Raw genomic sequence first — 24,716 nt, 5'->3', positions numbered from 1 at the left:
ATCTGCGTGGGTAGAGATGGATAATGCCATCCATCATGGTCCAATGCAGAGGCCGCGACGGCCCGATCTGCCCCTCCATGCTCTATGGGCCCTCGCAGGGCCTTGCTACCGACTACCGATGCTCCGATGAAAGTTGTTGGCTCTCGAGTTAGACGTCGGGTTTGAAATTTGCCATTCCCAGTGGAATAACCCTGTGCCATTCTCTTTCACTCTTCTGAATTTTTCTTTTGCTTTGTAATGTTGATTACATTTCTTTCATGACGCAGGATCCATATGCTTGAAACCCAAAGTCGTATTCCCGCATCTTCTTCCCCATTTCTTTAATTGTTCCATGCTTGGTCTCGCGATGTCGTCTTTATCCCCACGATATTCGTCATCGGGCTGACCTGAGACCCCAGACCACAAGACCAGGAACAACCTATATACTGCCGTCTTATTCGTCAGGACATCATCTCTACACCCCTTTGTGGACCACATCACCCTCGTTGGCCTATCTTCCTCCACGCTCCTGTGTCGAATCAGTTACGCCAACCTGCCCTGATGATTGCATCTCGTGTCTCGGGGAGTTGCCTATGAATGGGGGTCTTGGTTGCTTTCCCCAACTGCTTGGCATATTACACGTCGTGTCCCAGCTACTCTCAGATACCTGATCTCCCCGTCCAACGACCTCTTACGAAACGCTCCCGACACGTTGCAGACCTCTAATAGCCCACATCATATAACTGATTTACTCCACTCACCGAGACGCGTCAACAGATACTTACACACCGCTTCTCAACTAATTCATCTCATGTCTTGAACGATATCCCATACTTTGGAACCGTGTAAAACATATTCAAGCCGTCCCGATGCCAGGCCGCGCCACCACTTTTGGCCTCGGCCTGGCCAACGTCCTGGGCATCAAGCTCGATGACCAAAAACCGGACTCACAGGACGAGGTCACCCGAGGCGAATCCATTCTGTCGATCCAGAGCAATACTTCTTTCTACGAGAGAGAGCCCACATCGGCAGAATGGCTTCGAGAACAGATCCCGTCGCTTGACGAGTTGGCCGAATATGGAACTTCTCTATTCCCCTTCTTGACATGGATCGGCCACTATAACCTGCAGTGGTTTGCTGGAGACTTGGTTGCTGGCATCACCATCGGCGCTGTCGTTGTCCCCCAGGGAATGGCTTATGCCATGCTCGCAAACCTGGAACCCCAGTTCGGTCTCTATTCATCATTCATCGGCGTTCTAATCTACTGGATATTCGGTACATCCAAGGATATCTCTATTGGCCCCGTCGCCGTTCTCTCCACCGTGGTCGGCAATGTAATCCAGGACATCCAATCCTCCGGACACGATATTCCAGCTCATGTCATTGCATCGGCCTTGTCTATCGTCGCGGGCTGCGTCGTCCTTCTTATTGGGCTACTCCGGTGTGGTTGGATAGTTGATCTCATCTCCATCACCTCCCTCTCCGCCTTCATGACAGGTTCAGCCATCACCATCTGCGTCGGCCAGTTGCCTGCTCTTCTGGGACTGACAGGGTTCTCAAACCGCGAATCTCCTTACCAAGTTCTGACCAACACATTGAAGCACCTCGTCCAAGCAAGACTTGATGCTGTCGTCGGCTTGTCGGCCCTGACCATCCTATACTTCATTCGCATGAGCTTCAGCGCCGCGGCAGAACGGTTTCCGAAGCACAAACGAGTCTTGTTCTTCGCTAATACAATGCGGACCGTCTTTGTCATTTTGGTGTACACGATTATCAGCTGGGTGCTCAACATGAATAGACGAGGTGATCCCCTCTTCAAAATTTTGGGGACTGTTCCAAAGGGTAAGTTTGTTTTGATTCCATGGTAAAGGGCCTCGAGGCTAATGACACTATAGGATTCCAAAACATTGGTGCACCGAAGATAACATCTGAACTGGTCTCCGAGTTTGGACCACACCTACCCGCCACGGTAATTGTGTTACTTGTAGAGCACATCGCCATCTCCAAATCATTTGGGAGGGTCAACAATTACACGATCGACCCATCACAGGAAATGGTTGCGATTGGCATGGCCAATCTCATCGGACCCTTCCTTGGCGCGTATCCCTCAACAGGGTCTTTTAGTAGGACGGCAATCCAGTCCAAAGCCGGTGTGCGGACGCCTGCTGCGGGTATCATCACTGGTATTGTTGTTCTACTTGCAACATATCTCTTGACATCCGTATTCTTCTATATCCCGAGCGCTGCCCTGGCAGCTGTCATTATTCATGCCGTTGGCGATCTCGTCACGCCGCCAAACACCATCTACCAGTTTTGGAGGGTTTCCCCAGTCGAAGTTTTTATCTTCTTCACTGGTGTCATCGTCAGCATCTTTGCTCAGATCGAGGATGGATTATATTCCACTGTCTGTCTTTCAGGGGCTGTTCTTATCTACCGGATCCTCAAAGCCAACGGCCGGTTCCTCGGTAAAGTCAAGGTTCACTCAGTCATTGGCGACCACGTCATTGGAGATGATCATCGAAAAGTCGTGGGGCAATATGGCACCTTCGAGAACCCAGAAACTTCAGCGAGGAATATCTTCTTGCCACTCGACCATGGCGATGGCTCTAACCCGGAAGTCAAGGTCGATCACCCATATCCAGGAATCTTCATCTATCGTTTTTCCGAAGGCTTCAACTATCCAAACGCAAACTCTTCATTGGATTATCTCACCGACTTTATTCAGGCGAAGACTCGGCGAAGCAGCCCAGAAGCGTTTGAACGCCCAGGGGATAGGCCTTGGAATAACCCAGGACCGAGGAAATCTGCGAAGCGGCCTGCACATATCGACTCGGATTCTCGTTTGCCAACATTAAAGGCGGTGATTATGGATTTTAGTTCAGTTAACAACGTCGACATCACCTCTGTCCAGCGACTCATCGATATTCGAAATCAGCTCGACTTGTACGTTGCCCCTGACATGGTCGACTGGCACTTCGCCTGCATCAACAATAGATGGACAAAGCGGGCCCTTGTATCTGCGGGCTTCGGAGTGAAACCGGACGGCGAAGGAGCGCAACATGGATGGAAGTCGATCTTCAGCGTGGCAGAGATTGGAGGGCAAGACTCTGCTGCGGCGCTGGCTCGGGAAACAAGCTACCATGACGTCTTTCCCAGGCATACGGACCCAACTGAAGAGGAGGCATTGATTGATGGACTCTCTCCTGGACAGTCATACGGCGCCATGTCTCCAGGAGAATTAGAGAAGCAGAGACGGAGAGGCGCAGTGGTCCATGGTCTGGACACGCCCCTATTCCACGTCGATCTGACGAGTGCACTTCAGAGTGCAGTCGCAAATGTTGAAGCAAGGTCGGATTTTAGAAGCGCGGCATCGGATTAGAGAATTTTGGTTACGAAAGGCGTACAGCATAGCGACATTAGCGGGTGTTTTTGATGTTGAAGCAGATAGCATGGATAGGAGCGAGCATTTGACTTGGATGTTGCAGAAGCCCGAGAGACGGGACATGCGATAGATTATGATTTACTTCAATAGAATTTCTAAATTTTATAGAATCATCTTCCTTTAACTACCTCAACTGCTCAGGAGACGAAAGTTCCATGGCCTCTAAAGGGTGCTGTTAAATGGGGTGTGGTCACATGACCTCGCGCGGTGAAATTTCCCACTTTACGCGTCTCCAGCGCGGACTCCACTCGAGAACCCCTTGCAACCCTGTGTCATTCACTCGAGTCCCCTTCTATTGTTGAACCAGCGTGAATCTCTTTAATTCAGCGGAGACCATCATAGCAACCTCTTTAGCGACTCAAATCTTGGTCGCCACGACTACCTCGCTGCAATGGTTGCTGGATGGCAGCGGCTGAACGAGAAGAAGTCGCAGCCTAATCCCAACATCGTCTTCATCAAGCCCTTGGAAGGCCCAGACAAGAAGATAGCACAGGATTTCCTCGAAAGAATAGCAGCGCAATGCCGTAAGATACTAGTTACCCCATATCTTCAACTTATCGCTAACACTTGTCGCAAGGCCCTATCATGAGAGAACACCACCTATACGTAACCTCCTTGGAGGAGTATGAGCCTAATCGTGAATTCGTTGGGCGGAATTTTAACGCCGGCGAAGTTGTTCAGCTTGTCCTCAAATCTCCCAGTACCGGGCGATGGCTGCCGTTCAACTACGTCCAGATGGTTATGATGCATGAGCTGGCCCATTGCAAGCAGATGAACCACTCACGAGCTTTTTGGGCTGTTCGCAACTCGTACGCTGCCCAGATGCACGACCTATGGTCCAAGGATTACACTGGAGATGGTCTCTGGGGAAGGGGTGCCAACCTGGCTACTGGCGCCTGGGAGAAGAATACGGTGCTCGCTGATGACGTTCTGCCAGAACACCTATGTGGAGGTACATACAGATCGCGGAAGAAGAGAAAAGCGAAACCGCAACTATCTTATCAGGAGAGGAAAGAGAGGAGAATTCTCAAGAAGTTTGGCAAGAATGGAGTCGCACTAGGAGCGGATGAGGAGACCAAGGTCAAGCTCGAGAGCGGAAAAAAGATCCAGGCTAAACCTCGAGTGGCCGGCAGCATGAGAGGACGGGAGCTCCGAGCGGCGGCTGCACTGGCTCGCTTCGAGAAGCAAAAGACAGAGCCGGAGCCCACCAAGGACGAAGACGAAACGGAATCCGGGTCTGACAGCGAGTATGAAGATGAAGCGGGGGCTGACTCTAAGGACGCGGTTGATGTCGACGGCAAGAGACTCGTTGATGGACAAGGAAGAGGGATGGTCAGGGTCTGCGAAGATGAGGACGCAAATGACCCCGAAGCGAGGGACGAGTCCAAGGAGCTTCAGAACATGATCAGAGGGATCAAGCAAGAATATCCCGAGCCCCAAGCTCTAAGGACCATAACGACACAAAACGCTGGCGTCCGAAAGAGCAGTTCTTCGACCAAGACACCGGCCATCGAGGTCAAGAAGGAGTTCGATCACGAGTCTGGAGGAATCAAAGAACCAGTGAGGCCCACCGCAGATCGTCACGATGCCTCTAGCAACAGCTCAACGGCGGTCAAGAGTCAACGCGGCCTACCTACAACAGCAACAGCTCAGGCGAGCAGTAGTTCTCTCTCACGTAACAGCCCAGCCGAGACAACATGCTCCATGTGTTCGTACGCCAACCTCGGTCTGGCACTCACATGTGCCATGTGTGCGAACGTACTTGACCCTTCGTCTACACCGGGCTCGTGGGCATGTTTGAGCGACTCGTGCAAGGACACGCAGTATCATAACGCTAGTGACTGCGGAGTGTGCGGACTATGTGGGAAAAGAAGGGTCCAAGCTGGATAGGTCGGTGTACGGCTAATGAGGGGCTGCATCAACTCCTTCCTCTTGTCTATGAGCCTGTTGGTTGGTACGATAGGTTGTCAGCGATGGGTTGTCAGTTGACGGCCATGTTTGCACACTCTGGGATATCCACGAATGATCAATGATATGATATGCGAGAGAGCGGATGTTTACAAGGGTTCAATACGAAGAGGATTGCAGACATGGTTGATTCATCAATTCAGCAGTTGGCTGAAGATATTCCGGACAATCATGCCCTTTCAACATCAAGCCTCCTTCATCCCAGTATGAACGACAAGCATATCCTTCCACTTTCGATACCGTGACTTCAGTCTCCCGCCTCAGACAAGACCCCCTTTAGATGCCAACTCATCTTTCCACCAACCCTCTGTTCCTCTTCCTTGTCCATCCTCTGGGACTTCGTTCGATACGTCCTACTGACTGTGAGCGCTGTCACTACAGCAGCTTCTCCCAAAGGTCATACCATCCTAACCAATGTCTCACATAACTCTAGCGCAGTCCAGCGCAACAAGATCCTGCACGATCGAGCTGTGATGGGAGGTCGATCACAGCGCCTTGGTGGAGTGAAGTGTCTCGACCGCGATCGGCGCTTCATAAATCCAGGGATACTTCACATGCGAGAGGGGGATCCGAGACATCTAGCCACATGAGTGGGATGGCAGAGCTACTTACATGATATGCTCATGGGAACTCGTCTCTTCACGGTAAGTCGATTGCATAGCTGAACATACATGGCGACATGCTCGTCTTGGAGGGGTGGAGGAGCCCCAAGAAAGACGGTCGGTGAGCTCGGAATTTGAATATTCACGTCACGGCGGTGAAAAGAGGCAGGAGATTCACTACCCCCGAGGAGGAGTGAGAGAGATGTCTTCAGGCGGCGCGGGCCGAGTCCCCGACGGAAAGCCTAGAGGCTACGCGCGGCGCATCGACAGGCGACAGGCGACAGGACGTTTACGCTGGAGTAGCTATGCAGCGTGGATCTGCGAGGGCGAATAATAGGAGAGAACGAGAGCATGCAAGAATGGCGGTGAGTAAGGCATGTTTCTTGGTGGATGGAAGCAAATGGATGATAGGTATGAAGGGGAGGAATGATGATCAAGACTGGAAGAGTCTGAGTTATGATGGAGGAGATGTAAGAAAAAGGAGAGCGATGGGGAGGATGAGAGAGGAGAAAGGAAAAGGTTGAGAAAGAGGAGGAGAGAACAGGCAAGCAAGTCAACGTTGGGGGAGGCCAGATATTCCCAACCTTCAACTCCCGAAAGAGCAGTGTAGCACTGGGAATGCCACAACCTTGAGGATGCAGACACTCGCAGCTAGTTTCCACGGCAATCTGCACAAGACTCCCTATCCATTGGGCAGTTCTTGTCAGATCGGCAGAGCTCACCGAGGTCCAGACCGTCTTGGCCCCAAGAAAGGGCGGGCGGGCTTGTCGCAAGGAAGCAAGGCAAGCCAAGTCGTGGTGTTGCAGCTTCGACACCTTGCTGCACCCCCACACAACCACCAGGAACGCCCCGCCCCATTCAGCTACAGCACAGTATCCGTTCTGTCCGTCTCGTCTCGCCCGCCCATCTCCCTCCTTCTCGGCTGTGAGCTGCACGCTGCGGCACGGTGGAGAGTCTCCAGTCCAAGTGTGTCACCCTAACTGGCACCATCAGAATCTTGCAACAGCTGATAGGCGGGCCACGCCGCCCACCGAACTCGCGAATCTCCTGGTGGGGGGTTGGCCAAGACTGGGGAGAAAGGAGAGAGCTGCGAGGGCAAGGGTGGAACAAGGAATCGGCGATGGAGAACCAACTGGTTGTAATGGGCAGTTAAACAGTAGAAGCATTCATTCTGATGACCAAGACTTCAAGGCTTCAAATAACATGTGTAGTTTCCGGTGTAGGTCCCCGAAGATCTCAAGTCCCGTTGATTGATAACGATGCAGAAAGAGCCAGAGACCATGGTGTCTACACATTCCGTTGTCAAGGGGACACGCTCACCAGTGAGTGGAAGCGGAGATAAGAGCCATCCATGGACAGGCACTTTTGGAGCGCGCCTTGGAACGGTCTTGAGTGATGAGCACTCTTCAACCCCAAAAACGTCGTAGAATGGAGTGCACCAGTAGCTAAATCTAGCACTCCAAATGCAGAGAAAAGGGTGTCAAAGTGTGTGGGTGTGAGGAATCTTGCCCAAGGTCAAGGTCAAGGCCAAGGCCAAGCAGCAAGCGAGCAGAGGCGCCAACGCATCGGCCGGGGTGCCGTGAGCCGGTCTCGGGAGCTGGTGCATGGACGCGGGGTAATAGTACGGTTGATGATTGGCCCAGGGGTCAAGAAACGAGAGAGAGACCAGCAACAGGCCAGTCCTGTCGTACGGGGAGCAGCCTTCCTGCCTTAGCGGAGAACTGAAGCGTTGCGTGAGGGACGAGCGTGGCTTCTGGTGGATCGTGAAGCCATCGAGCATGGCATGGCCGTGCGTTCCACATGAGGTGAAGAAGAACGTGGCCATCGACACGCAGTCTAACAGTTCGTTGCAGGGGATTGACTAGGTAGGTAGAGTTGGCACTAGCCCTGCGACAGGTCAAAGCGAAAAGGGTAAATCAGAAAGAGAAGGGCAATGGAACAAAGAATGAGGAATTGAACATGCAGAAGGGGTAAAAGACCACCAAGAGCCATTGGCGAATCCAGGAATGTGGTGTCTCTCGGCTCGTCAACCGTGGCTGAGGTCCTAATCAATCAACATTGTGATGGTGACGAACCCTATGGTGGACCGCAATGCTGATGAATGCCGAAGGATCCATGCTCCCACCCCGACCATGGACGGATGCTGATCGCATCTTCGCAGGAGGTTACCATCGTAGCATCACTTGATCTCAGATGCCGCACGCTAGCAAGCCAGCGAGAGTGTGTGGCAGATGTTTGACAAGAGTCATGCCCAAAGAAATGGCGTGGTGGTGCGGATAGTTTGGCCAGAGTTGGTTGGGCAACTTGAGGAGGTGCCGGAGCGTCTTGACGACTGCCCAAGAATAGCAAAGGAGCACGCACCTCCGTCGCTTGATGATGAAGTTGAGATGGTTGAGTTGTGTGCTTGCTCCATTGCCTCTGAGTTACGTCCGGCCATCATCATCATCACCCACCAACCCCCCTCCCACTACTGCTGGTGATGGCGTCCTGCACATGGCCTCATCTGACGCGAAAGGCGCTGACCGAACGAGAGCTTGTGGAGGCGTCACCCATCCCCATCATTACCCTCCAAGGTCCTCATCCTTCCATGACTGCGGGCTGCGCTGCTGTACTGTACAGCGATCAACACTGGGTGACTGCCTGCGTGTCGACGCACAGTAGGTGCTGTAGTAGCATACCGTTGTGCGTCCGCGAGCAAAAGCAACCAACTCTTGGGATGAAGGCCTCCAACGAGCCCCCCTTTTCCCTTTCATTGCCTTGCTGCTTCGTTGTCAACTTCTCTCTGTACCTGGAAGGCGAAGCAACCCAAACACCAGGTCAGCAAGCCAGATGACCCTGGGCCTGGGGCAAAACTGCATGCGAGGTTGTCCCAGCGCTTCATCTACTTGCTTGATTACTACCCCGCAAAAAAAGCAAACCGTCATCTCCAGCGCGCGTGGGTGACGTCGGTGCCCTGGAGGCGTTGCCCGCTGTGGGCACTGTGAGGCGCTGCGAGGACCCTACGAGGCGTCTCGTCCGCTCTGGGATTGGCTTCTCTCGGGGCGGACCCTCTGGCACCCCCGTCCTCCGCAGTCGGGCTTCATTACGCTAGCGATAGCGTGTGTGCGTGCGTGCTTGCGTGGAGCCGTGGGCTCCGGGGAGCAACAGGGGGGTCCCACACTGCCCTGAGCCGCCATGAGCGTGGTCCATCTGTTCCATTGTTTTGTGGTCGGGTAGGCGATGGATGCAGAAGTGCAGAGTGTGTAGGGACCAAGAATGCAGGTGGAGATGCAAGATGCTAAGACGGGCGGCAATTCGAATCGTCAGATGGGCTTTGCATACGAGGCCATGTCGCTGGATCCAGGGCGCCACAATACGCACTCTGCTGCAGCAGCTGGGCTTGGAGGTTATCTCAAGGTTATCATGAGGACAACTTAGGCTTGAAGATGGAAATTGGCAGAAAGGGGATGACGACGAGTTCCACGTGATTATGACAGGTACCATGCAGAAACTCAGAGGGGGAGGCAGCAGGCAGGTGCCATGCAGAAAGGGAAGGAGACTCGAGAGGCGGGAGACAACTGTAACCAGGAAGGTGGTACCAGACAACTTAACTCGGAGTCTTTGGTAAGGCGCCCGGGGAATGCGGTTGATTGATACCGTCCTGTCAGGCGTCCGTCCCCTCATTTGGATTTGCTTTGTCCAGGGATACCGATTGCAAGGTACTTTGTTGAGTGATGATTTAACTAGAAGTGGTTAAAATCGTCCCCCGTCAATCGCGGACAGGAACAAAACATTTGACTGTGGAAACAGAGACGTGGTGATGCATTGGCGGATGGGAATGGAGGTTAGTCGTCAGCCGCATACCTCATGGTCCCTTGGCCGCTCCTTCCACTTCCCCTTCGTTTCCTTTTCGGATGATACGAGGAGTGTCTGCATTGGAGTGAGTGCGTGAGTGCGTGCGTGCGTGCCTCCCGGGACCATCGGTCCTTCCTCGTGGAAGTTGAAGTACAGTACATGTACACATTTGTCATTGTCTCAACGGCTGCGGGCAACTCCAGAAATCATTCGATGCCCTCAGTACCTGCTTCTCTGTCTCGCTTCCTCGTCGGCCTTTTTGCTTCATTTCTCATTCACTCACGTCACCTTGCTCAACAGATTTCACTCTCCCTTGACAAAGGGTAGAGAACAGTCAGGCCATTTCTCTGCTCTTCGAAACGCCTCTTGCGCCTGCATCTTCAGATACCAAACAAACACACATCTTGAGCCACCACCCCAAAACACCATCGACGTCAGATTTGCCGCCCGGGTCAGGGTCAGGGATTCGCACCAAGTACCAGCAAAACGGGACCAGGAAAAGCACATGGAAAGGCTGCCACAGTCCATCACATCCACGGAGACTCGGAGCCGGAAACTCGAGTCGAATTGACAAACCCCGAGATCTAGCCTCCAGCTGAGCGGCACTCCACCAACTTGCACCCTAGACAGGCCAAGAGTCAGCCTCAAAAAAAGAGAAGCGAGACAAGACAGAGCCAACACCCAAAAGCGACTGCCATTCCCGTGCAACTGGACTAGAGGGCCTCGTCCCACAACAGCCCTGAACCCTGAAGGCAACCCTCCTCGCAGAAGCAGACGCAGATGCAGCAGACGCCGACAGGGGATTGACTACCAGACCGACCAACCCTTGCCCGATCGCGGCACGAGGTTCCACCCAGCACGAACGACGTCACTCTGCCCCCAGGCCATTTGCCATTCTCCCCCATCTTCCCCCCGTCTTGTCCACAATCTTGCCCCATCTCTCCCGCAGGTCTCGCCCATGTCGCCCACCGTCTCAGGCCCCATCTCAGAAGCTAGTCGATACGTACCTACCGCCGTGTAATGCAAGCGCATCTCAGCGCCAGCCGACACGTCCACTGACGACCAAGTTGCAGCGACCAAGTTGAAGCGTTCGCCGGGGCTAACCAAACACCCCTGGTCGGATGGGGCTTGCCTTTCCCCTCTGGCTCTCGACTTTCATCGACCCCTCGATATCGGGGAGCTTGGACTGACTCTGACTCTGACGCTGACTCTGATCCGTCTCTGCACCGCCCGCCGGTGTCGCTGCTATTCAAAATCGCCGCCCACTTGGCTTTGATTCCCCCTCTTCAGAGTTGGGCTTGACCAGAATTGGTAACGGCGATCTCTGATCATTGAACAGGCTGGCTGCTCCCCTGTTTTAGAGTTGATCAGCGTCGTTCACATTTTGTGTCCTCGTCCCATTCCCATCCATCCTCTTTGTCTTTATCAACCCCTCGGTGCCCCCCATCACCACCTCGCACTCTTAAACTCTCCCCTTCTTCCCTCTTCTCTTCTCTTCTAGCCCATCTACTCGCTTCTCATCCTCATACATTATTATTTTCACCAGTGTTTCCATTGCACAAGCAGCGTCCATCAGCCCACATATTTCCCATCACCATCACACAATTGACATTCACGTGTTACGCTGTTGATACCATTCTCGAACCACTCTCGCGCCACTGCCGTAGGCGTCTCCCCATACTACACCGTATCCACGACTATAACTACCGGCGACGGTAGTTTCGAATTTTTGCCCATCATGTCTACCGACACAGCTCAAACCACCACCAACAACGGCGAAATGTACACACGCAACAGACGAGGATCAATCACTCAGGCCGCCCTGACCAATCTGTTCCAGCGAGGGAACTCGGTCCCCAATGGCAGCGGTTTTCCCGGCCAAGCCTCTGGCCCAGTCGATACTGGCCGCCGACGCCTCTCAGTCACCACCCTTGGCCTCTCGGGCACCTCGCCCACCAACACTACGTCCTTCATCCGACGGGGCAGCATGTCGACCAACTCGAACAATTCCGACTCGATTGACGAGAACGCCATTGAAGACGACGATGCGTTCTTTGGGTCCGCTAAGACCGCGCCCACTACGCCTTTCGTCCGACGAATGAGCTTCGGCACTTCCAACATGCGCAATATTCGCCCCAACAACAGTCCCGGAAATGGTAATAGCCCATCCTCTCCTCCCTCCTCTCAGAATGGGCGAACGGCCCATGGTGGACGAAGGGCGTCGCTTGCGGCTTCACCTGCGCAGGGGTCGAGCATCTCGGCCGCTCTGTCGTCGGCACGCCGTCCAAGCATCGCCTCTTCTCTCCCACAGGCAAGCAACACCAAGTATCCAAGAGCCCCATCTGACAGTTATTCGCGCCCAGACCAGCAAGGTTTCAACTGGTCCGAGCAGCTTAGGTCTCGCGCCGAGAGCTCCGTCACCGGTGCTCGTCCTTCCTTCTCGCTCGCGTCAACCTCTCCACCCCGCGGCAACTCGATCCACGATCGGGCAAAGTCCGTCTCCGAGATGCCCCAGCCCCCGGTCCAAGCTGCTTCCGTCAAGCATCAGCCAAAGCAGCCTGAGCGGCCCAAGCCGGATGCCTTCCAGGAGAGAATCCTGAAGGGAGACTTTTACATGGACTGAGTGGTCACGCACAGGTTCCAGAGTCTCGCGACCACAATGATGATGATGATACAATGACAACGACCCGCCCACTTGGCCACCACTGTCCGACGCCTATAATAGCCGTCTTGGACTTGTTTTTTGTTTTTCACCATGTCGGACCGCACTGCGCAATGTCGTTCTTGCTTCGGTCTTTGCACATTCAGCCAATTTTCCCTCCAAGGAGATCCCTCTCGCTTAACACATGGCTACTTTCTCCGCGCTTTTTATGTGTTCTGCAAGCAAGGAAAGCTTCTTGGGACGCAGCGTCCCTCGGAAAACGCTGGAAAACTCGAGCTCAAAATTTGCAACCTACACGGAATCTACGGATGGCGTACAGGAAATGAAGAAGACGGAATGATTTGGCAGAGCATACTCTGATGGAACTGGTGGAAGGGTCACACTGACGACAAATACACTACGACAACTAGCGAGCATGGGGAGTTTTGGACTTGGTGATTGCTGGCGTTTATGATTTCGTGTTTGAGTACAGGTACGTCAAGCACGTGTAGGACTATCAATTATCAACCGGCAATGGGAAGAAATGGTATCTGGGAGGAAATCGTGAAGAAGGGCATTTGCCACTTCAAGATATCGAGCCAAGGAAGCGGCGGAGTTGGGGCGGCGGCTGTCCATGATAATGGGCTGGTAACTATTTGGAAGGGGGCATCAAGGCAGGAGGAAGGATAGCCGAGGCGTTGAGCGCGGAGGGCAAGGTCTAGACCACACTAGAATGAATGGGAACTGGTCTTTGATGCCATTTGAATTGTCCAAGACGGTGATGCAGTGATGAGTGATTCCTTGGCCAGCCAAGTAATGATAACGATTACAGTATCTGTTCAGAGCCCTACTTGATATCATGTACATGGTGGATGGGAGAGAGAACAACTAAGCTAATACAGACCTAGACCTGTCCGAAACGGGGGTAACTAGAACACCAATAACAACCCCAAACCAACTCCATCCCAGATTCCAGCACCCAAAAAAGCATGTGAAAGCGATATCAAAAGATATGCTCGCTCTCGTGTCCTGAGCCCTCGGCTCCCCTTGAGCCAAGTCATCCATCCATCAACCCGACCGAGAAAAAAACAACAACCACACACCGCTCTCCCCACGTGCAAGCCCACATGCCGCAACGAGCGCTAAGACGGATACTCCGGAGCGTGCAGCTGGCTGCATCGTGCATGAGGCGACTCGGGAGCGTTCCAGAGGATGGAGGGGGGGCGTTGTGAAGGATTAAAAGGTTACAGAGAAAAAAGTCTACATCGTTTGATCTGGGCGGCAAAGGCGTCAAACGTTTTTGCTGCGACGGGTATCAGAAAAGACCGGGCTAGAAGCTAAAGATGTTGCCAGACCCGGGAAGACCCTGGAACACGTCGTTGAACCACGGCTCGTCGAGGAAGATGCGCATGCCGTCCTCCCACATGCCTTGTGAGCCCATGCCCATACCCATGCCCTCGAGGTCCCAGCCGGGCGCGAGGCTAAAGTCCTGCATGTCGGCGGCGTTGAAGCCGTTGCCGACGCCCGACGTGGTGGGCAGGAGGGTGGGCATGACGGGTGCCATAGCCGCAGCGAGATCTGCCGAGAGAGGCGGCTCCAGCTGGGACATGGTGGCCGGGCCCGGGGGCGGGAGGGAGGAACCCGAAGAGCCGGCCGTGTCGGCCGACTGGGTGCTGTCGTGGAAGAATGGCTGCGGGGGCTGCGGCATGGCCGTGCCCCAGCCGAGTACCGAGGGCCGGCCGCCGGAGGGATCACGGTTCCGGGGAGCGGCGCCGGCGCCGGCACCTGTAGCGACTTCGGACAGGAGCTGTAAAGGGGTGTTTGCGGTCGAGGGGCGCTCTGAAGGCTGCGACGACGAGTTATTAATTGGAGTGGGCGTCTGCTGCTGCTGTGTAGGAGGAACTGAACCCGACTCCTTAGCCTCAGCCTTGGACTGCTTGTAGAACCAGCTGCGCAGCATGACAAGGACAACGAGGAACTTTGCGGCGGGACGGCAACGATCATCAGCCGCCGTGGCGCGGAACTTGTCGAGCAGGGCGTCAAGGTGCCGACCGACCTGCATGTCGTTCTTGTTGAAGATGCGACCAATCTCCGATCCCGGCGCCGAGGCTGAGAAGTAGAGCTTGATGAGCATTACAACGGCGTAGGCGACGCGGACAAAGTTGAAGACGGGGAGGCAGCGAACATTGAAGACGTCCATGGCGAGAAACGCGCTGAGGAGGCTGTCGATAGAGCTGAGGCATGTCGATATTGCGCTAATATGAGCAGCCGTCAGCTTCTCGTTGTTCACGAGGCCATCGCGGAGGGAGTCGGCTGAGAAGGGAGGCCTCAAGGGTTCCACAGCAGTTGAATGCAGGGCCATTTCGTGCATATAGAGGCTCAAGACACTGAAGCTCATCTGAAGGGTTGCTAAAGTCTGTCAATGCATGTTCCAGGTGGCTGGACTAGGACTTAACTTACACTGTTGGAGATCTGCAGGAATGGATTCATGGTAGTCTTTAAGGTCCTGCTCGAGCCCCTTGAGAGTATACTGGGTTTTTGGGTCGGTGATACTGATGTTGGCAGTAGGATCGTCGAGACCAAACTGGACGCCAACCTCCTCTGACAGACGGTGAGTCCAGACAAGATGACAAAAGTAGGCGTCGGTTGGCGCAGCATCTGGTGAAGACTGGAGGATCTTGACGCTCTCAGCCATGAAGGGGTTCCAGCGGATCAGGTTCGGCCGGTGCAGGGCCATAGACGTGTTAGCCGCCAAGAAGTAGCACGTCAACCATGTCCGGCGACTCTCCATGGTCGTTGGATCCGGCGGAGCCCATCTCCGAGTCGGGCCAATAATGGGACCAGTGCGCCAGCTATCAGGTATCACCTTGCCACGGCGCTGCTTGACCTTCTGGCCGAGACCGATGTCAACGGCCATGACGGCAGCCATGTGCACCAGCTGGTAGAACTTGAGTTCCTCGAAATGCTCCGGAGGCCAGTACCATATGACGGCCACGTTGAGCGCCTGCACCATCTCAAGGCTCTTCTCGCCCGCGAGCATCACCTTTTCAGCAAAGACGAGCATCAGCTCCTTCTGCAATGTCTTCTGGAGAACAGGCGACTCAGCCGTCGCCGCAGCCATGACGGCTAGAAACAACGTTGGTTTAGTCCTGCGGAGCTCGGCCACCGTGAAGCCCGGCGGGAAGATGACGGCGGGGAGGTGAAAGATCATGTGGTCGTTATACCGCGCAAACATCTCGGCCGCTTTCTCCATGCTGATAATGCCCCGCTCGACAATGTCGCCTCCCTTTGCCCTCGTCAGGTACGATGCCAGTGCCTCTGCTGGCGTCTCCTCTGCACGCTGTTGCTGCTGGTGCTCATCTGGACCTTGGCGACCCTCAAACTTCCTCTTCTGCCCAGCTGTCGCTGTATTGGATGCCCCCATCGGCTGGCTAGGGGATGGTCGGTCCGGCCTCCCACCCTGCTCCGTCGTTGGCGCTGTAGACATAATACTATGTGATGGTGTAGGTAACCCCCAGGCGGGGGAATGGTTGGGGTTCCTCCAGGCGATATTGTAAGAAGATGCCGGGGTCGCGGCGGTAGCAGGATCGGGCTTGTATGGTACGGTCGGCGAGCCCCCAACGCCGTGTCCGTGGCCCCCAGGCGGCGCAGCTCTCGCTTGCAGACTCGCCGTCAGGGCATCAATCTTCTTCTCCAGCTCGGCGACCCTGCTATCCGTCTTCTTCTGGCGCTTGCGCGTGGGCATGGTGACCACACAGCTCCTCCCAGCCTTGCGGCATCGCTTGCAGGGCCCCTCGTCGTTGGGGTCTGGCTCGCAGCGCACCTTGAGCCCGCGACACGCCTCGCATGCCCTCGGCCTCTTGGCGTCCCCTCCATCGGGATCGGTGTCGTGATGCTGCTGCTGTTGTGGTGTCAGACCCGTCGGCGCGTCGGGTGTATCGGCGCCGTCGCCGTTGTTGTCGACGGCGTCATGGTGCGCGTCGTGAGCTGGCGACATCAGGGCGGCGCCACTGGGGGGAGGCTCATGGCGGGACGGCGACGCCCTAACAATTCCGTCAGCGGAGCTGTTGTTGTTGGTCAATGAAGAGGCTCGTTCGCCGCTGCTTGCTCCGAGTCGAGGATCCAATTCCATCGGGGGTTCGTCGATAATGTCGGCCGGTCAAGTCTCGATTTTGGCCGTTCATGACGCTTGCGATGGAGAGCACGGCAATCTTTGGCCCCGTCCTCCGACGTTTCCGGGAGGGACTACCTTGAAAAGGGTGTATGACTAAGCAGCCGTCGGAGCATCGCCTCCTATCCTCCGCTCCCCATGTTTTACCAAGACACCTTCAATGTGATGCATCACTAATCAGTAAAAGATGATGTGTATATGGAGACATTTCTCATTACAATAGTCTGCCGAGAGTATTCAAAACAAACCCATTTGCTCGCATAAAGAGTCGTCAATCGTCCCCAAAGTGAATGAATGGATGAACAACTCCCATCCACCACGAGGCCAACTTGACGTGGCTTGCAAACTATCCAAAACGCCATGCTAAGTCGAAATACTTCAACTGTCCTTGTCAACGACGGACAGACAGACCGACCACCCAGCCTCCCCGGCATCCTGAAACTCTTGAAACTCCACTGCAGGGTCTCGCATGCTGATTATGCACGTGCTATCTCCCCAGTCTCTCGAGGCAGCCTCTTCGTGAACTAGCAAAAGCAACCAAGAGCCTCCCCTCCCACCCAGGACAAACAAGGCAAATAGCACTCCGAATTGTAACAATAACGCCTCTTCAAGGCACCGTTGATTCCGCTCCAGGATGCAAAAAGAATGAGAAAAAATATTAATAGTATAGAATCGTCGTAAATTGGTATCATCGCGTGTCGAAACGAGTGGGTATGGTATGTTGCAAATAGCAAAACACAAAAAACACCAGTCACATGTACAGTTTAGAATCGCGTTTCCTCTCGGAGGCGGCTCTTTGATCCCTGGTGATGCGGTCCCACGATGCCGCCCATGAAGATGGCGCTCTCGCGGCGTCGGTTAGGAACAAAGCTCTGGTCGTACGCTGCAGAGGCACTGCCGAGATCCTCGTGTGAAGCCTGGTAGATACGCCGGTCATATCCGCCGCGGGTATCATGTCCAGAAGGTGGTCGATATCCGCCATCGTAGAGTGGTCGTGAGTCGTAGTGATTTGAAGGATCGAAGCCTGGTCTGGAGGCACTCGATGGAGGCGACGCCCGTACTGCAGGATTGTTCATTAACAGGGGAGGCGTAGGGGTGGACCGCTTCAAGTTCTGGATCGAATCCTTGCGCATTTGTCCATGGGGAGAGGCGCCTCCTGATGTAGACGGTCGAGTAGGGAGCTCGAATCGTGGCGGTGCATCAGGGAAGCCGCCAGCGTGCAGGTCAGGCTCAGAGATGGGTGATGGAAGCTCGTAGACCTCGGGATCAATACCAAAGATGCCCTCATAATTCTGCAGGAACATGGCAAAGACGGGTGCCGGAATGTTGAGCGTGGGTGAAAAGACAATACCGACATTGCGCACAGTCATCTTATTCATGTCCGCGTTATTAATGATCTTGATCAGGAAGCCAATCAGATACTTGAGCAGGGTGGCATTGGCTTGGGGAAGCCGCTGAACCAGCTCATTCATCGCGGCAATCTTTTTGGTGTGATCCGGAATCTCAATCGTTGACAAGAATTCCATGTGAAGCTCTCTTGTCAATATTGTCGTCGGTAATTCTCGCAGGTACAGTTTGAGCAGAGAAGCAACGGCGTGGATGTCGTAGTACTGTGGATCAGTCACCAAGTTGACATCTCCCTCAGTGTTGAACCTCTCCCGGAGCTGCTTGATAACCACGTTAGATCCACTGAGTCGGAAAATTCCTTCTTCGAGCACAGCGTCCTTCGCATCCAGGTACTGGATACATCGATAGACAACAGCCGGGACAGGCACGTTGACGTCCGTGGGTGAGTTGTATCTGACAGCCTCTGCCAAGGGAGCTCCAAAGGCTTGCCGAACGGGACCTTGGTACGCGTTCTGCGGCGGCGTTGCGTTGGAGCCGCCCTCACTGCCGCCGAACAGCGAGTCCTGTCCTTCAGAGGAGGAGCGTGTCTTTGGACCGAACCCAAAGAAGCTTCGCTTCCTTTGCTTCTTCTCATCGTTGGTCGGAAGTGACAGACCTGTCTTGTTGCCCCAAGCACCAGCATCAGAGATCGGTTGTGGGTCCTTGGGACCCGAGATGAGCTTGCCAGTCTGCGAGGACAGGCTATCAAAACCGTGGTGGTGGTGGTGATCGGGCAAACCGCCAGAAGTCTTGGGTCGTGCAGGAGTCGCAGGGGCTGCAAGTTGAGGGGCATCACCAGCCTGAGTGTCACCGTATCGAACACCGATCAGGGTATCCGAGTCGGAAGGATGGTGATGAGACTTGTGCGGCCCCTTTCGGACCTTGTTTCCGCCTGCACGTTCACCCAACGATGTCTGTCGGTCGTGAACTGGGCCACTTCTGGAAGGCGGCGGTTCAGAGTCGTCTGGATCGCGGTAATCGATCCACTGCAGAAGCGACTCTACCCAGCGATCTCGCTCCCTGTCACTCTCGGCGCACAGCACATGCTTGACATGGCTGCTCAAGTCCTTCTTCTTAGGCTCCAGAATGAGGAACGCGTGACGGAACTGGTTGTCGAGATCTTCGCCAGTGGCTCCGCGAGCCGGGGATTGATTGTCGTTGCTCTGAGATTGCTTGCCAATCTGCGCACCCTGAAGCTTGATGGTTCCCAGGTGAGCGCCACCGGGTACTTCGTAGTACTTCAGATGCGGTCCATCGAGAACAAAGAATCTCGCCTTCCAACCGCCAAAATTCTTGCCCTTCTTGGTCAAGTAACCGCTACGCCGAGGCCGTCCATCAGCCCCAGTCTTGGAGCCACTGACCTCAGATCCTGAGTCGCCGATAGATCCTGTATCATCAGAATTGGGCGGGAGCACATTCGTCGACAGATACTTGCAGACCTCAACGGCTGTGTTCGTGTCGAACGGAGTGTTGAGCAGGTCATCCATGAACTGCTCCAAAATCGCCCTCCGAGCATCAAGCTTGGCTGGTGCATGTCCACTGAACAATGAGCGCTCCGGCATCCTTGCCTTGTATGAAGAGAATTGCTTCAATCGCTGATCCAGTTTCGTCAGTGATGCCGAGTCCTTCTCGACCCGCCAGAGCTCGCCGTTATCGGCGCGTGAAATGACGGCGAGAGTGAAGACGGGGTCCTCTTCGAGCTGCGTGAGCGAAAGCATGCTCGCTCTAGATGGCTTCATTCGCGATGAGGCCACCTTAACCTCGACGGAGGGGAGAGCGTTGGGTGGAAGGAGAAGATCAGGATATTCCTCCGTGACCAGGCCCTTGTAGACTTCCGTTCGCTCGGTGGGAGTTGACATTCTCGTCGATGGCTTATCCGCGTAGCCAACACTCTCTTCCTGCGTGGGCTGCTTTTTCGGCGATGTAGGATCCTCGGTAACGGGTGCGGTCGCTGGTGTCCTGGCTGGGGTTGCTCCTGGTGTTGCCAAGGGAGTGTTTGGAGGCAATGGGATAGGCGCCCGAGGGGGTCGCGGTGACAAAGGCGCAGCTTGGAAGGGCGCGGTCCTTGGGGACAAAGGCGGCGAGCTCATGTTGAAAGGGCGAGGGCTGGCAGGCAAGCCAGGGCTCAGTAAAGGCGCAGGGATCTCCCTTGCCTTGGGCGCGTTAAGCATCTGTGCCAATGAGGCTGTTTCAGACTCTGACTGAGATGTTGGAAGCACGTCCCTTGGGGATCCAGGTTGGCTAGACTTGCTCTTCTTGGATGCACTGCGTGCAGCCGCTTCCTTGAGAGCGATGATTTCTCGCTCCCGGTCGTCCTCCTCCCGCGTTCTTCGTCGGCCGCGTCGATCGTCGACAATCTCGTCAACTTCCAGGATATCATCGTAGTCCGAGTCTGTCTCTTCCTCCTCGGGCGAAGGGCTCAACTTTGGTCTCTTATCCTGAATCAACTGAAGGGGCGCAGGCGGGGGTTTTCTCGGCGGGAGCGCGGGGAACTGCGAGAATCCTTCATCAGTCCTGGGCGTCGCCTCGAGAACAGCAACAGTCGGGAGGTGTCCGGTCGGAGGCTTTGGCGGTGGCATCTTCGGCGGCTCGCTAGGCAGGCTTCGCGATGGAGGAATGGAAATGTTGAACGCAATGTCCTTGAGAGGCTCCTCGCTCTTTTCCTTACGGGCCTGGTCGGCGGCCCTCTCCTCTGCCTCGTGGTCGAACTTGTCTAGAGCGTGATCCTGAGGCTTTGGCATCGAGTGTGCAGGATTCAACAATTCACCCACTGCCGAATGAGGAGCACTGGGCTGGTCGGCCGGTGGTGTAATCGGATATGGTGCCATGCTGATATCAATCGGAGAATTCTTCGGGCTGTCGGATTCGAGGATTGGCGAATCCGGAGTTACTGCTTGCTCCTTTGTTCGCTCGATGTCGACTCGGGGGGCGGAGGGTCTAGGAGGTTGAGCAGGAGCTTTTCCAGTCCCAACGGGGGTCTGAGAAACAGCCGGAATAGCCATGACCTCCTTCAGTTTCTTCCTGTACTTTTCCTTGTCTTTCAAGGCTCTTTCGAGATCCTTGTTGAGACCAAGGATCATGGCTCGCTGCTTATCGACCAGGCGCCACAGCTGACCATTTTGTTGCGACTGAGAATGCTTCTCCTTGAGCAGATACTGGATGAGTGCCTCGGGGCTTCCCGCCGTCTTGATCAGGTTCGCAATATCAGAGGCGCCATGTTGACCATCCTGGTTGCCATTGGGACCCGACTTTATTGAGATTGCAGAAATCGCTGAGTCGATGGACGAGTTTCGAGGCATGGACTTGGAGGACTCGGCCTGAGTCGCAGCTACCGGACCAGCCATGACTGGCCGGGGATTCGAGATTGAGCCTTGGGAAGGCTTCAAAGTCACGGGGTCAGAGACGGTTCGTAACTCATTCGGACTACCTGGATAGCCCAGTCTGTAGAATGGTGTTAGTCTGCGGCGCCCGAGGCCGGATGGTCGTGGTACATTGCACCACTGCCTTTGAGACGAACCTAGGGCTCCGGGGTTCTGGTGATCCTTCGTCGGATGAGTCGCTGTAAAACGAGGTCTGTCGTACAATAGCCGTCTTCTTGGCGGCCTGCTCGGCTAGAGAAGTCGGCGTTGGAGTCTGTCGAAGAGGGAAACTGATGGATCTCGGACTTGGACTCGTGGGCCCGAACGGAAAGTTGAGCGAGGTTGCAAGCGGACTGGAGATGGCTGGTCGAGGGGATCTAGATATCCAGGCGTGTCAGAAAGGCGACAGAGGATCTAGCACAGTGAAATGTTGCACGACAGAGCGCAAGATGGACCCGGGCCAGATGTGGAAAGGCAGGTTGAGTGCGCACGAAGTACAGTGTTCGCCTCGCACAACATTCAACCCGGGGTAAAGAAGAACGAGGTAGGGGAGGTAATCAATGTTGAAAGATGACGGAAAGCAAAGATGTGTGGCGGAGAGGAGAGATTGTGAGAGGCAACGGCGAAGGGGGCCAGGAGGAGGTCCGGGGTCAGCGACGGCCGGGGGGGGGGGGGGCGTGTGGAGAGGGGACCGAGAGCAGACTTGGGACGAACATGCTCACTCACCTAGGACCCGACGAGGATAACGAGCCGAGGGACGGGACGGCCGGGTTAGAGTGTATGATGCGACCGACGGTTGGACTATCATCGACGGGGACGTCGGAGGGGGAGGCGGCGCGGTTGAGGTTGTGGTGGTGATCGAAACCGAAAGCTGGGGTGGTGGTCTCGACTGGTGTTGTGGTAGCAACATCGACAGAGTCGGAAGCAGGAGCAGAGGCAGAAGCAGAGGCTTGAGCACTCTGGAGCGCAAGCCGCGACATGGTGCGCTACGTCTTTGTCATGCACCGGGAGGCATGCATCAGCCAATGGGTTACAGGCCGGGACGGTGAGGTTTCGAAGATGCCGGCTGGCGCGCGGTGGGAATAGTCCCGAGCAAGGTTACATGCAACTGTAACCGCGATACAACGGAGCACAACGCAAGCGCAGGCGCAGTCTGCACTGGCACTGTACAGCGTAGTGTAGTAGTAATAGCAGAGACGGGAGTATCAATAGCAGACAGAGGGCCGCTGCTGCGTGGTTGACGGGCGGGTTTCGGTGGGTGTGGAGTTTGGTATCGTCTGCTGACTGGGGGTTGAAGCAGGCGAAGACGACTCGGCTGGGATGGAAGCCTTGTCGCAAGGAAAGTCGCGAAAGGAAGAAAAAAGGTGGATTTGCCAGACGACTGGAGACGGAGACGGGGGGAGGTGACCTCAGGCGTAACGGGCGGCAGCGGGCACTGTAGCGAACGGCGGCAGCGGACGCAGGGCGGACAAGGGCATGGAAGGGACAATACAATACAATGCTCTATCGTCGAGAGCAGCTAGAAGAGAGAGGGAGAGAAAGCCCGCGCTGAAGGGATGTTGGAGGTAAAAGGGAGGTAGGGATTGTCGTCTCTGGAGAGACGACCTAGGGGAGATTTGCTGATTTGGTGGTTTTGCCTATTGCACCTGCCTCCATGACTGACTACTGCACCCGACTGCACCAAAAGTGCGGCCACCCAATTCGGAAAGGGGGCAAAAAAACGGGCAGCAGAAACGGCCGCCAAAACGGTAATAGCTGAATGCTTGAATCATTGACTTTCCACGCTTCCTTTTTTTTAGCCTTGATAGCCTTGGGGCAGGTTTTATCTCTACGTATCATCTCCGCTGACATGGAACGGGTCGTCGTCTCACCGTTTTCTACAGCAGATTTTGTGGTGATTCAGGGCAAGCAAACATTCGACCCCAGCAGAGATCGGCTGAGCACGCAGGATGGTTGAGACGATGGAGTCGTTCGTCCACTTGGCTCAACAGCTCTGAGCAACGGGCAGGTAGGACAAGGGTCAAGGGGGGACAGAAGACCCCTTCTCTTCTTTCGCGAGCGAGCTGGCGCCAGAGAATGACCCCCCTTCATCGCACAGACAGAAGAGGAGTCCCCCCCGGGCGCCTAGTCGGAATAGGTAGAGCATCATGTTCTGATGCAGGAAGGATACTTTGACGGCATTGACAGGAACAATGAATAAGGGGTAACCCGGCGGCCGGTGGTCCCCAAGAAAGGGCACGAGGAGCGGTGCCACCCCGGCGCCGAGGTCAGGTTTCCGCTAACTGCCACTAACAAGATGAGGCGCCTTCTTCTGGAGGAAGGAAAATCGTCGACTGGATGGATTTCGATGTGAGCGCCACCCCAGCTGCGGAACTGTGGATCACGAGCTGTGAACCTGTGCCTGGCGCTGGGCTTGGGCTTGGCTGACTCGGGTTCCTGGGCCTGGAGTTGACGCAAGGCGGGCGGCTGCTGCGGGGAACAATTTGACAAGTTATTTAATTCCACCATCGAAAAAAGATGGCTGTTGATTTATCCCGATGGCTTTTTTGCTCTCTTCCGCAAATCCCAAGATTAGACAGTTCTTCCAAGATTAGACCACGCCAGGCGAATGGTTCCCGTCGTTTCAGACAGAAACCGTGGGCTTACCTTACCACACTCCAAGGAGGCTGGGCCAGAGGGGAAAGGGAAAAAGCCACAAAGATCTAGAACCTGGGGCGGGAGCTGGAACGGAAACTGCAACATGACTGGAACGCAGACTGCGGCGGGATGACGGGACGTTGCGAGAGGTCTCTCCCGTTACAAAAGGGCAACGCTCGTTCTAGTGCCAAAGGCTGAATCCACGCTCGGCCCAAAGTTGTTGGTCAGGGGGAGAGCGCAAAATGTCAAAACGTGTTTCGTTCCGTGTTTTGAAGGGGGTGAATGAGCAATGCCTCTGCGATAGTGTAGTGTCAAGATGCATTTTGAGGATCCTCACGTCAGCCACGCGAGTTGCTCCGAGGCTCATTACCATGACTGCGGAATAATACCTAGCTCACGACGGGAGATTCTGATGGCCCTCTGTTAGCGCTGGCACGTTTTCCAGCGATGGATCCCTTTTTTCGATTTGTCTTCTCTCAATTCCGGAGGTACAGGTCGTTTGACCCAAATATCAGACTGCGGGTGGCCTTAATTTAAAGTGGATTCCCCTGGGCGGGCATGGTCCCCTTGACGTCTCGACGACCTACAAATGTTCCCCCCAATCAGAGGCTCCAGGTCCGCTATGACGCCGGACCCCAGTGAAGCCCCCAAGCCCAGCTCCTTGCCGAATGCAGCAGAGTCAAACGCGCCGGGTGGT

At 55.0% G+C, this 24,716-nt stretch overlaps 5 protein-coding genes across 5 annotated transcripts; 3 read left to right on the top strand and 2 right to left on the bottom strand.

Moving 5' to 3' along the window:
• Positions 1–848: 848 nt before the first annotated feature.
• Positions 849–3,358, top strand: NCS57_00076700 (STAS domain-containing protein; the record flags this gene model as incomplete). The annotated part of the gene is made up of 2 exons (XM_053050846.1): positions 849–1,821; positions 1,875–3,358. 2 exons carry the CDS (start codon positions 849–851, stop codon positions 3,356–3,358), a joined length of 2,457 nt encoding a protein of 818 aa, XP_052919361.1.
• A 454-nt stretch (positions 3,359–3,812) lies between these two features.
• Positions 3,813–5,311, top strand: NCS57_00076600 (WLM domain-containing protein; the record flags this gene model as incomplete). The annotated part of the gene is made up of 2 exons (XM_053050845.1): positions 3,813–3,945; positions 3,999–5,311. The coding sequence occupies 2 exons, from the start codon at positions 3,813–3,815 to the stop codon at positions 5,309–5,311; spliced, it is 1,446 nt and encodes a 481-aa protein (XP_052919360.1).
• Positions 5,312–11,563: 6,252 nt separating this feature from the next.
• On the top strand, positions 11,564–12,448 carry NCS57_00076500 (uncharacterized protein; the record flags this gene model as incomplete). Its single annotated transcript, XM_053050844.1, has 1 exon — positions 11,564–12,448. The coding sequence occupies one exon, from the start codon at positions 11,564–11,566 to the stop codon at positions 12,446–12,448; it is 885 nt and encodes a 294-aa protein (XP_052919359.1).
• A 1,348-nt stretch (positions 12,449–13,796) lies between these two features.
• NCS57_00076400 (uncharacterized protein) lies at positions 13,797–16,598 on the bottom strand (the record flags this gene model as incomplete). The annotated part of the gene is made up of 2 exons (XM_053050843.1): positions 13,797–14,875; positions 14,927–16,598. 2 exons carry the CDS (start codon positions 16,596–16,598, stop codon positions 13,797–13,799), a joined length of 2,751 nt encoding a protein of 916 aa, XP_052919358.1.
• An 803-nt stretch (positions 16,599–17,401) lies between these two features.
• On the bottom strand, positions 17,402–22,362 carry NCS57_00076300 (uncharacterized protein; the record flags this gene model as incomplete). Its single annotated transcript, XM_053050842.1, has 3 exons — positions 17,402–21,464; positions 21,541–21,759; positions 22,109–22,362. 3 exons carry the CDS (start codon positions 22,360–22,362, stop codon positions 17,402–17,404), a joined length of 4,536 nt encoding a protein of 1,511 aa, XP_052919357.1.
• Positions 22,363–24,716: the final 2,354 nt, after the last annotated feature.

Source organism: Fusarium keratoplasticum, chromosome 1, assembly GCF_025433545.1.
Source record: "Fusarium keratoplasticum isolate Fu6.1 chromosome 1, whole genome shotgun sequence".
Lineage (NCBI taxonomy): Eukaryota > Fungi > Ascomycota > Sordariomycetes > Hypocreales > Nectriaceae > Fusarium > Fusarium keratoplasticum.
This window is presented reverse-complemented; position numbering and strand designations above follow the sequence as displayed.